Source organism: Thermobia domestica, chromosome 14 (genome assembly GCF_964235325.1).
Source record: "Thermobia domestica chromosome 14, izTheDome1.hap1.1, whole genome shotgun sequence".
Lineage (NCBI taxonomy): Eukaryota > Metazoa > Arthropoda > Insecta > Zygentoma > Lepismatidae > Thermobia > Thermobia domestica.
The window spans coordinates 28,758,470-28,770,926 of record NC_137467.1 but is presented as its reverse complement, the minus strand read 5'-3'; the positions used below and the strand labels follow the sequence as shown (position 1 = coordinate 28,770,926).

General features: G+C 37.2%; 1 protein-coding gene across 2 annotated transcripts in view; it reads right to left on the bottom strand.

The window, feature by feature from the left end:
- LOC145669597 (putative protein phosphatase 2C T23F11.1) overlaps positions 1-12,457 on the bottom strand; it is a 48,910-nt gene that overhangs the window by 28,062 nt on the left and 8,391 nt on the right. Inside the window, exon 2 of one of the 2 annotated variants that reach the window (XM_081737818.1) lies at positions 3,748-3,887. The exons of the other annotated variant lie outside the window; for it this stretch is intronic. Coding sequence (XP_081593944.1) covers positions 3,748-3,887 — 140 coding nt within the window. The remainder of the gene's footprint in view (positions 1-3,747; positions 3,888-12,457) is intronic. 2 annotated transcript variants of the gene reach the window in all.

Genomic DNA, 12,457 nt, shown 5'->3' with positions numbered 1-12,457 from the left:
TAATCATCGCTGTGATAGCTTCTCTGCACGTTCGTCGCAGTGTTAGCTTGTCTAGATCCGTTATTTCCTTGATTCCACACATGGCATCCCTAGTTGCAAAGCCTATGTCCACATCTTTAGCAGGAAGAAGATTGTTTGGATCTGATATATCTATTTTTTGAACAGATGCACCTGCTTTATTAAGAACATCACCCTTCACTATTTTTTTCCATTAATCTTTGTACGAAAGAAGTGTGCTCTTCACGCAAAAAGGGTCCCATGGTTTGGTCTGTTTGAAATTCGGTCAGAAATGGTTCCACCAATAGTTGAGAAAAATGCTAATTTTGGTGCTAGCATTTTGTCGTGCAAATTTTTTCTCTACAAATGAGAACGTTGTCGAGTTAGGTGTTTTCTTGTCCTCCTTGACACGCGCAACACACGCAACGTCACTGTTTTCTACCCATCCAACAGCACAAAACTTCTTTGGGAAAATATCAGATTCAGTAATAAGTGTAGTCCGACCTTCGTGCTGGCGAGTCTTTGAATAAATAAGTCAAAGCACGTAAAAACCCCACTAAGTCCCAATCTGTCTTCTGCATGTCGATTTTAAACGCCCCATTAACTACATGAAGACCGCAACTACCAATGCTTAACAACACTGGACTTTCCGGCGTATGTTGCAGTTTAAGTTGCAAATCTGACAATAGTTTAAAATTGACACTTGGCCCATTCTGAATAAGTTTCACCTGAATGAGTTTCTTTAAAACGTTTGAAGATACCTTTTCACTGATACCTTTTAACACATCTGACGCTGTTGAGTATCCGAGAAAAACAGATGTAAACATCTTGTTGTAACAAGAGATTTATTTGAATCCCAAAATCGTATATGTAAATCCATTTGTTGCCTCTGAGAAACTTTACTCAATGATTCGTCGAAACAGATCACAACGTAGGTACAGTCTTTTAATAACCTCTGAAGTTCTCGCTCGAAATAGGGTGCTAATCCAAACACTACTGTGTACCCCACTTTAGTTCGATGCTATTGCATTTTTTCTGCAACATCACCGTCAGAAAACATCAATTTAAATGTTGATGCACAACGCTCAGCTTCTCGGAGAGAGATATGGTTCATCACAATTTGTAAACACCAAAGCACCTCAGCTTTAGTAACTGAATCTGCTAATAGGTAACGTTTAATAGTCGGTTTAGAAGTAGAATGAATACTGCCTGACTGGCAAGAAAAAGATGTGTCATTCTCAGTCGAAGAAGAAGCAGAAGCTGACGCTTGACAATGATCAGTGGATGAACTTTGCTTACTATTAGTGTCGGACGAGTTTTTATGACAGTGATCGGTGGATGTACTTTGATGACTATTAGTTTTGGACGACTTCTTAAACGCAACATGAGTTAATCCATTCACAACGCAATGAAAGTCCTCCAGCTGATTTTTCCACTGTATTAGGCAATAAAAAATAATAAGAAAGCATAATAATATCTCAGCATATGTTGGCCTGACAGGGGTCAGAATTTCTTACCCAAAAAAGTTACTTTTTTTAAAAAAAATGCCTAATTTTGGTTAGATAAGGTCAGTTTTGGTTAGGTTGGGTTAGGTCAAATCTGGTTAGGTTGGATTTGTTTCGTTATTTATGTTTGTACTTACTATCACAGTTTGTATAGATTGGTCCGCAAGAATTTGTGCAAGAAACTTCAATATTTCGCTTACATTAAAGTGGATTATTACCGGGACCGGAGTGGCGATTGCTCATCAGACGCAATCCCACACTCGCTGTTTCATACATGTTTATGAACAACTTATTTATTTTCTGTGGTGTGGAATCACTGTAACAAAAGCCTTTCTACTGTTATTCCATACTGTTAAGAGAATAATGACCATCAAGACGTAATATGCTCCCTTGTACTTATTGTGCTGATGTTACCACACGTGATTTTAAAAAAATGGACTAATGACTTTCTTACTGACTATTTTGTCTTTTTTAGTCACTTGGTGATGCAGAAGTAACTTCTGCCTAATCCAGAACATTAATGCCCCCCTTTATTTTGGCATTCCGCACCTGAAAACTGCTTTCGTTTTACATATTTGCTCACATCCGTACATTTGAAGTATTTTTAAAACCAGCTTTAAAGATACTCAATAAACTTGTACGTCATTAATAAATGTTTTATGAGGACCAGTCCTACAACCTCCTGATGCCGCTCAAATGTCAGATAAGAACGGGATGAGAAGTGATCACAATATTAATATATTATGTAAAATGAAAACTACTGCCGCAACATCTTGATGAAAGTTTTAAATTACTCAATAAAGTTGTATACCAATAAATATTCCCTTAGGGCAAGCCCTACAATTTCCTGAAGTCTCTTAATCATCAGATAAGATAATGGAATGATACCACTTACCACAGTACTAATGTGTTATTTTACGTAAAATAATAACTACTGCAGCAACATCTTGCTAACTTATCTGGAGGTTAAAGATATCAGGAGATTGTAGAACCAGACCTATTACTAAACAAGCAATCATAACTGCCAACTAGACGATCTCATTCCCGCCATTTACAATTCGCATTCATCTTTATTGCTATTCATTTTAAACAAAAATAATAATAAAGAATATATCAAAGAAACAATTCGTACTACTTAAAGTTGAATTATAATTATCCATATTTTTTTTTCTTAAAAGACCAAGGCCAAAACAAAAGACCGCACACATGATTGCTAACTACAACACAGCGCTCTTTCTGGTTTCAAACAACCCCCTTTGACGCATCACTACTCTATTCTTTTTTTTAAAATACAAAACATGGTCGATACGCGAACCACAATGTAGGATTCAAGCGAGCGCCTGTTTCACCGTTACCACGTTCACTTGCGATTCATCATTGATGCTGAATTCGGACGCCTCAAACGGTGGATACCGACAGGATGACGCTGGAACCGACCCAACGAATCATGAATTCAGAAGCGCCCAGTGACTTATCAGTAGAAAACAATTGAGCTACGCCTTGTGTTTTTAACTTTCGGCTTTCTTCGGCTATTATTGTCGTGTTTCCCGGTTCTTTGGAGAAATTCACGGCTTATTCCCGGTTCATGAAATTCCCGGCTATTTCCCGGTGGGTGGACACCCTGTAAGACTTCCAATGTTGCCACAATTCGAACCTCAACCCAACTTAACAATAGGTACAAACACCCTAAGTAATATTGTGGCAGCACAATATATATATATTCATTATCGATTATACATCTGAACGCCCTATCACTGAGCCAACACGCCCCTCGCCAGAAGCGAGAAACCGTACCTGGGTTTACTTGGTAATTAGCATTAAAACCAGCAGAACATTATCTTGCTTAAATAAAAAACTGCAGTTTGTATTACCGAATTATACGGTTGCCAGCAGCAGTATACGCTTTGAGACCATTATTTCAGTACAGTAGGTATAATAAAGAATTTGAAACAGAGTAAGACTTGAAATATCTCGATAGTTATTTCGTTCGACGTTATGCCTCAACTCTACACTAATAATAAACATCATCATAATACCTATCGCCTCATGCTGCTACAAATTTACCTGCCTGGCTCTCCCAGCTGGTCTAGTGGCTAGCGCGTACGCCTTTGTTACACATGGTCTTGGGTTCGATTCCCGGCGAGAAAGCTTTCAAATTTGAACGAATTATTGTTATCGGCTCCCACCTCAAACAGTAAGCCCCAAAAAAGGGACGCTAAAATTCAATAAACAACAACCAACTCACCTGCCTACCCAAGGCCAATGATATAAGCATCCAATCTTCTGTTGGATCGTGGTATCTATTTGAATACCATAGAGCACGATGCTTCAGGTACAGCAAAGGACACAGGATAGGTAAAACAGGATTCAAGACATAACGGGTATCTAAAATGCAGAGATACAAACAAAAGTGTATTACGTTCTAGTTGGCTTACGACACAAATGCTCAATGTGCTCAATCCAATTAACTATGTAACTATGTCTAAAATCAATCGCGTTGTTAATTCTTTTCGCTAGAAAAATTAGAACCAAATATACTTGTCTGCAGGATTCTGTACATCTGAAGTCACAAGTTTCCCCATATTATAGTTAAATTATGTTACTAAGGAGAAACAAATTCCAGTTATCTCGTCGGGGAAGGACTTGCGGGCACTAGACACAACCCAGGAATTTAACAAATTGTAAACAGGCTCTCGACTAATCAGACATTGATATAGTGTGCTGGCAAGTCCAGAGCGAAATTTAAGGAAATGGGTGCGAGTATGACATGTCCTGCAAAAGGCCTCCCAATGAATATTAAAGACGAGAACAGTATCAACGCGATGACTCTCTTCGATGATATTCACAAGTCGCTTTGACGAATGTCAAGTGAAACTGGAGTCTCTCTAAGGCCAGTATTCACCCCATTTTTCAATTTCAGCGCTGGCATCCATACGAATAGAACAACATGAGCGTTTTAGGAAGACAGTCCTAATAAGGGAAGTTCTCCAAATGGGCAGAACGTGATATACAGATTAAGAATCAAAATTTTACAGTACAGAGGTCAAATTTACGGAACAATGACACCACATTTCGCGTGGAAATAGTTTTCTCCTGCCTTCTATACCCTTTTTATGTTAGCGCATGCCGATACTCCACCTGGTACACGTAAAGTTGAAAGTGCTACTATAAATACTAGTTAAAAGTTACAGTTATGCCACTAAACATTTCCTATTGCCTCCTGGACTACTATTTAGGATTTAGATTCTTGGGCTTTCGGCATCTATGGCCATTTAGCCCATCACGTTTTGAGGGACAACGTCCCTCGGTGAGCACACAATCCGGGGAAAGAAAAGGAACAAAGGATTGGGGAAGGAAAAAAGCGGCCTGGGACCTATGAATTAGGTACCACCACAGCCAGGTGTGAATGGGGAAACCCAGAAAAACCTCATTCAGGATGGCTGGCCAAAAATAAAAGCCTTTTACACTCTTTCGACCGAGAGCCCCCACCGGAAATCGAACTCGAGCCTACTGGCACCGAAAGCGTCCTGAACTCCTAGTATCTTTGTCCTTACCTGCCAACTTCTGTACAAACTTATAATATGGTTGCAAACACATATGCCAGTAAAAATATCAATTCTGAAACAAAAACGCACATCAAGCTGTGCTAGGTATTTACTTCAAGCTAGCGTTATATCAATTCTGGTTCTAGACAGGGTGATGAAGAGAGACTGTGCAGTAGTGCATTCATATAAAGCAAGCACATAAACGAAGGTGGGTATCTTATGAAGCACAAAATACGAAAAACACGTATTAACCTGACCTAGAGGGCCTCAAGTTAATTTCCATATTAGGTGCATGGTAATGAACCACACTCTTTTACATGTGTTTCTATGATTTCTGCACATATTAATAAGTTCCTTAAACACTACAGAATTTGGGCTGTTGTAAAGTGCTCACCTCTGGTGTGTGGGTTCCCTGGTTCGAACCCAGCTCTCATAAGTGGGCTTTGTGGTGGATAAACATCACGCGCGTAGAACGTTAAACAAAAAAATATTTTACCTGTAAATTTCAAGAAAATGACACCAATTCTTAATCTGTACTGAACATGAGACTGAAAGTACGATAATTGGAATAGCTTATAAGAAGGCCGTGTATGGATCTCTATTTGTGGAAACACTTGAAAAGTGGTACACTTAAAACAAATTTCATAGCATTCTTTGCCTTAAAGCACTGGTTCCCAACCGATAATTTAGAATTTAAAAATCACTTAGCATTTAATAATTAATTAAAATCAATTTTGAGACAAAGTGTACCAATCAATGTCTCCAGCAGCAGCAATAATGCTCAGCACTACATACTCACTACTTTATAGAAACTTATAGACTTACAAGTCTATAAAAAATCAAACAAGTGTGTCGCGATACCGTAGCCGGTTTATATATATATATATATATATATATATATATATATATATATATATATATATATATATATATATATATATATATATATATATATATATATATATAATGTACTGTGAAGAAGTGGCACGAAACTGCTGGACGTAAATCATACTGTTCTACACGAAGAAAGATTTTGTGTTCAACTGAGTATGCAACACACCACCAGCAGACAATTTGAACGATTTTTGTTGCCTTTGTCGTTTATAGCACGAAAGAAAATATCGAAAAGCAACCTAAAATACCAGTCGCAGTTCCTCACTAGAATTAAGCGTTCGAATAGGAATATCGATGCCAGGTTATAAAATTATTTTACTTTAAATAACGCTCTAATATGTTCTAGAGCAGCGTTTCCCAACCTTTTTCAACTTGCGGCACACTACGGGTGTAACTTCAATTCTCGCGGCACACTCTTAGATATTATTATTATTTGCAAATATAAAATACCATGGTATTTTTTTTCTGTGATTACTGACCATCTTCTTACAGAGACGAAAGCTCGATCACTGGTTTTCCCCTATGCTAATTCATTATGCTTATTTTTTCTTCCAATTTTATAATAGAAAACAATTGCAATGAAATATAGGACTCAGGTTTTTAAAAATACGCTTTCTTTTTCGAAAACTGTATCCAACCTTTCACTAAGAACGAAGATCACTAAATAACGAACGAACAAACAAATGTCTTGTACTTTTAACTTTCACTTGACGCGTACCGTACAAGTGCTTTCCATTTCTCGGTGCTAGTATGACTCTCAATTGAAGGTAACATAGCAGCTAACCGTGGAAATGTGTACGTAGTAACAGATGTAGAATAATATATTACAATCACAGTAATTTTTTCCATGGTAGAAATTCACAGTAATGTGAAATACAAAAATATATATTTTTTCCTGTCTTGCAATTTGGTTGCTATAGAATTAATAAGTTTGTTTCGATTTTCTCGCGGCACACCGGTTGGGAAACGATGTTCTAGAGTGTTATTTTTCTGGGGCCTGTGCACATAACTGCGTACAGATTGTAATATTTCAGCAAACTGAAATGCCACGAATATGGTTGGTAATCGACCTTGTTGCTAAGAAACTGCCTTTAAAAAGTTTCTTAAGAGAAGAGTTGTATTGATGGGTGCAGATTGACTTTACGAGGGTTGAGTAAAAATACAACGTTTGGACATGTACCATAACTACAATTCATAAACCTGAAACAACTTAAAAACACAAACTAACTTGTGCCAGGTGGTCACTACAAAGCACGAATACTGGCTTGTGATAGGTGGTCACTTGAAAACACGCGCGGCAGCGCAGTGTTGCGTCCTAGAGAGGAGGCGCGCCAGCGACGGTAAGTATATGCAAAACGAGAGTAGTGGAAAAATCCTTCATATAACATAGAAACACATGCCTTGCATGTGGCACAACTTTGCAACAATTATATGACCACCTAAAACACTGCATCCGCATGGCATTTCACTTAATTATGTCTTTCTTGAACTCACATCATTGCCAACCCATTAAGATACTTTTAAACGCAATATACAACCGCTAATGTACACTCATGTCCAAAATGACTGTCGCATATCTATAAGTGTCTTCTTGTAAGAATATTATTTGATAATGATTTTGCAGGGTACTTTTAATACTGATACTATGTGTATAATCGGGAAATATATATTTGTGGTAATTTCAGAGGAAAAGAATTATAAATACTAAAATTATAATGAGTAAAACAAAATGTTGCTAAATTTACAAGAAAGTTTTATTTTCATTTTATTGTTCTTATTTACTGCTTTTTTGACATGAAATTTGCCACATACATGTCTTTGCCGATTATACACATACTAACATTATAAGAAATACCGGGCGAATTCGTTATCAAGTTATATTCCTACAACAACATATTTATAAACATGCGACAATAATTTTGGACATGAGTACATTTCTCTTACTAATATCATTAAATACGTATGCCGTATACGTTGTTTACATAGTCAATATCATGGTAATACATCTAACTTCGGAGAGCTGTTTCTGCTTTACTATATGAATAACAGGTTTGTCGTCTACATAGGAGCTAAATAAATTCTTTAAATAGCACAGGTCTACTTCATTTGTGAATTAACCCATTTTCGCTATAGATTTTAAGAAAAGTGGCACTCCATATTTCCCATTTACACCAAAATAAGATACCCTAATCTTATCTAACCTAACCTCATGTCCTACAGCCGAAGGTAATAGAAAATTACGCGAAACACTATTTCTCGAACGCAGATGTACGAAACTATATTCCGTTGCAAGCAAAACTGGCGTATAACTTTCGGCGCTGCTCTTACGTTGGCAAAGCTGATTACAGCGACGATTCAAGAGCAATGAAGTTGAAGTCGGTCGAAATTAATATTGAAACGTTACATTTCTAACCTAAAATAATAACTGAGACTTCTAGAAAATACTTTTCTGAGACTACTGGCGAATGAACCATGGTTGTAGTTTCATTTGTTCATATTATATAATTGTTATATTCTCCTATGGTTTATTATCGTGGTTACTGCTTCATTACGGAAGATTACTTTACCAATGATAATTCGCATAAATTGATTAAGTTCAATGGACCAGACATAGACGTAATGTGCTGGCAAGTCCAGAGCGAAATTTAACGAAATTGGCGCGACTGTGACAAGTCTCGCAAAGATCTCCCAATGAATGTTAAAGACGAGAATAATATCCGATGACTCTCTCTGTTGAATTCAAGGCATTCTGCAATTTCAGCGCTGGCATTCACACGAATAGCAACAACATGAGGGTTTTCGTAAGACAGTCCTAATAAGGGAAGTTCTCCAAATAGGGAGAACATATGCACAGACAATATGTAAGAATCAAACTTAGAGTAGAGGGGTCATATTTACATTTGCGTCTTGCACATATCTGGCATGAGATCAGATCTAGCTTCAGGTCATTAAGTATCCAGGCGATGGAATTTACAACTTTATACTGATTCAAATTGTACAGTATGTGAGAGTGCGTCCTCTGGGTACTGTATAATATGCAGAACTGTTCAAGAACACTAAAATATTTCACTTGGAGATCACTAATCACATACTGTTCACTTGGAGTTCTCCAATTTCACTTCGAGAGATCGGGATAATTAATTTTACATAACAGGGTTGCCACAAAATTTTTAAAATCATTTTCCATGACTTTCTATGACTTTCTAGCTGTTTTGTACTTATTTTCCATGACCGCTAGATGAAAAATTAAAATAATACATATTTTTTACGGCCTCCACCATCCCCATAGCCGCCCAATGCACACCTTATTTATTTTCTTTCTTTTGCACACTTATTTACTTACATGCATATAACATTTGGATATAATATGTTTTGTGTGAGAGAAAGGAAACGATCACTATGCAGTCTAAATGATTCGTTACGTATGTGTTTTAACATGCGTTGTAAGAATAACAATGATTCACTTTTCTGGATACAATAAGTTTTGTGTGAGAGCACGAAAAATTCTTGTCTTGAATGCTCACTATGAAGCCTAAATGATTTGTTACGTGTTAACAAGTGATTTGTTATGAATAACAGTGATTCACTTTTTCCCTTCGTTCTCATTTTACCTGCCATTTTTTGGGTGTTTATATTGCAATTTTGCCAGCCATTTTCGGGCTTTTATTTTTCCATTAATTCCGGGCTTTACTAATGACCTTTCTCTCTTCTTGTAGTTTCTGTAGTTCCTTTGTAATCCTAAGATTGTTATTTTTCTCTTTCTTCCCCTCCGTCTTCTGCTTTCGTGCCTCTTCCAAAAATCTTTCATACCTCCGTTTTGCTGCTTGAACTAATCCCAACATTTTACTTGTAATGGTTAAATGTTCTCTCTCACCGTGGAACTGAATGGCCTCATAAACAGTTCTCTGTGCTATGACGCTAAACTCAATTTGATTCTCAACCATGAAGTGTTTGTTAATTGAAAATCCAGACTCCACAGATACATTACCATGCGAAACAATCAACACTAACTTTACAATTTGCCACAGTTCAGCTTACTTTTTATCCTGAAGAATACGTACATACAAATCATCTAATCGCTGTGGTTCATTAGCATGTTCTTCAAAGAACCGTTTGCCTCACAACAGTTGAAAATATTGATGCTTTGCCTTCTCTGCAACACTTCCACTTATTCTGTTTAAACTGAAGAGTCTCTTAAGGAGAACATTTGCTCTAGATTTCCCTACCTCAGGTTCGTTCATTATAACTACTAGATCAAAACAAGACATTCCTCTCACTTCAGGATAATGAAGGGGGCATCTGTCTTTAAACTTGTCCACTATTTTCATGAGAAATGTCCTACACTCATTCCGAAACTGTAAAACACTGACATCTTTTTCACCTTTGACTTCTTTTAAAAACTTTTCACACTCGAATCCAATGTCTACTTTGGAGGCAAGAAGCAAGGCATATGACTCTTTATCCATGTGTACAGCATACAGCTGCGAGCCATGAGGACCCTCAACAGATGCAAAAGCTCTCCATACAAACATGGAGACAGTGGATCCGAAGTCTGGAATCGTCTCAAAAAGCCTTGGCAATCACATGAGATGGTCTTAAAGAAACTCAATTTACATTTCAGAAAGGGGTCCCGCACGTGCTGAGTAACCCTTTTGTATGGCTCAGAATTTCATGGTTTTGTTTCATGAATGTACTTTTTTACATCCTCAAATATTTCCAATGCCCTTTCAGTGCATTTTACATTTTCCAGCCATCTTGTTGCGCAATACTTCATAGAATTCTTGTTGCGCATAATTGAACTACCTGTAACTGCTGTATATTCCCCACGTCTTGCTGGTGACTTATTAAAAATATAGTACAAATTTCTCAGAAATAAGTTCATCTCCCAACCAATTCCTCGCATTCCAATACCAATATCGTAGCGATCTCTTCGTCAGAGTTTTATCTCTTCGTCGTGAACACCCCCTAACCCTTATATGCATTACAACATTAACCCTCAGCAAAACAGTAAGTCGTATTACTTTTTCTGTTATCACTGGGTTGTTCGTATGTTGTAATTTCAAGAAGGCTTATTATTATTATTGTCACACAAACAAAAACTATGTACTACTAGCATTACAAAGATACACACTTAGTCTGTGAAAACGTACTAAAACAGCAAAATAATTTAAAACATTCATCTTCATACAATTTTAAATGATTTTCCATGACTTTCATCCCTTTTGACCTTGTTTCCATGACTTTCCCTGACCACTTTCAAATTCAATGACTTTCCCTGACTCTCCAGGTCTGTGGCAACCCTGCATAATAACAACACTCTAGCCGCACTGGAATACCACTTTTCGTAAGATCAGCGAAGTCAAGCAGTGCCTTATCAGGGCATAAGAAAGACGGGTGACCATTCGTACTCACTAGATGGTGTTGACATTGCGGTGACCACTCAGCGTCGTGAGGATAATTGGGGAAAGCTAAGTGAAAGTAGCGAACTCCAGTCTAGAAATCTAGCATTAACAGCAAGGTGAGTAGAAGTGCCGAACACACAACCACCCCAAAGGCATGTGTTAAAGCCGTGAAGCAGGCCTTGGTTCCCTACGGTCTCTTCCGCCAAGAGTTAAGTTTTTAACTTTTAAAGAGTTCTTTTTCTTGCAGCAAAAGGGAAAAGCCTTTCTGCCAGCCAACTTAGTGATATAAAGAGACTAAAATAAATCTGACACTGAAATTGATTTTGTTTTCCTTTCGATTCCATGGCCTTAATTGTTCCTCGGCCGAGACTGTGGGCAGAGTTGATTACTCACCGTTTTAAATGTACAATTAATTTCATGAACCAGTTTCTTGAGAAAATTACATATACGAGGTTTGATAAATAAGTTCTGGATGCAATAAAAGACAAATTCTGACAAAGCATATATTATCTGAAAAATAACAGCGTTAGAGTTACGGCAAAGTATCTTTGCCAAAACTAACGGTATTATTTATTAGATAATATATGCTTTGATCAGAATTTGTCTCCTATCGTATACAAGAAGTTCCAAAACTAGAATGAGTGGTATACAAGTACTGGACGATATATTGTGCATTCATTCATTATTTTATAAAACCTCCCCCTCCAATGTAATACCATTAGCGTTCGCTCCTGCATTTGTCACTAGCGTGTGTATAGTGCTTTGCAATTTTGGAGTGTATTAAATTATAAAGTGTTTATTGTGAGGACAACGAGTGGGTGGGTTGTAACGTTTCGTAATTTGGAATGTGTTCATATAACAAAAAAAGTCGCCAAACAAACCTAGCACACGTGATATGGAAGCTTCAGATTTAAGGAGACAAACTCACAAAATGATAATTCAAGTGTACACTTTTATTTTTAATGTACATAGGTCGAATATGAAGCGTGAGGAAGATCAATATGATGCTCTGGTCGCAACGAAGAAATATCACCATACAATTGTAAACCCAACTTTATTTATATTTCACGAAATTAAAATATACTTTTGATTCGGGCGGCGGTGGCTCAGCGGT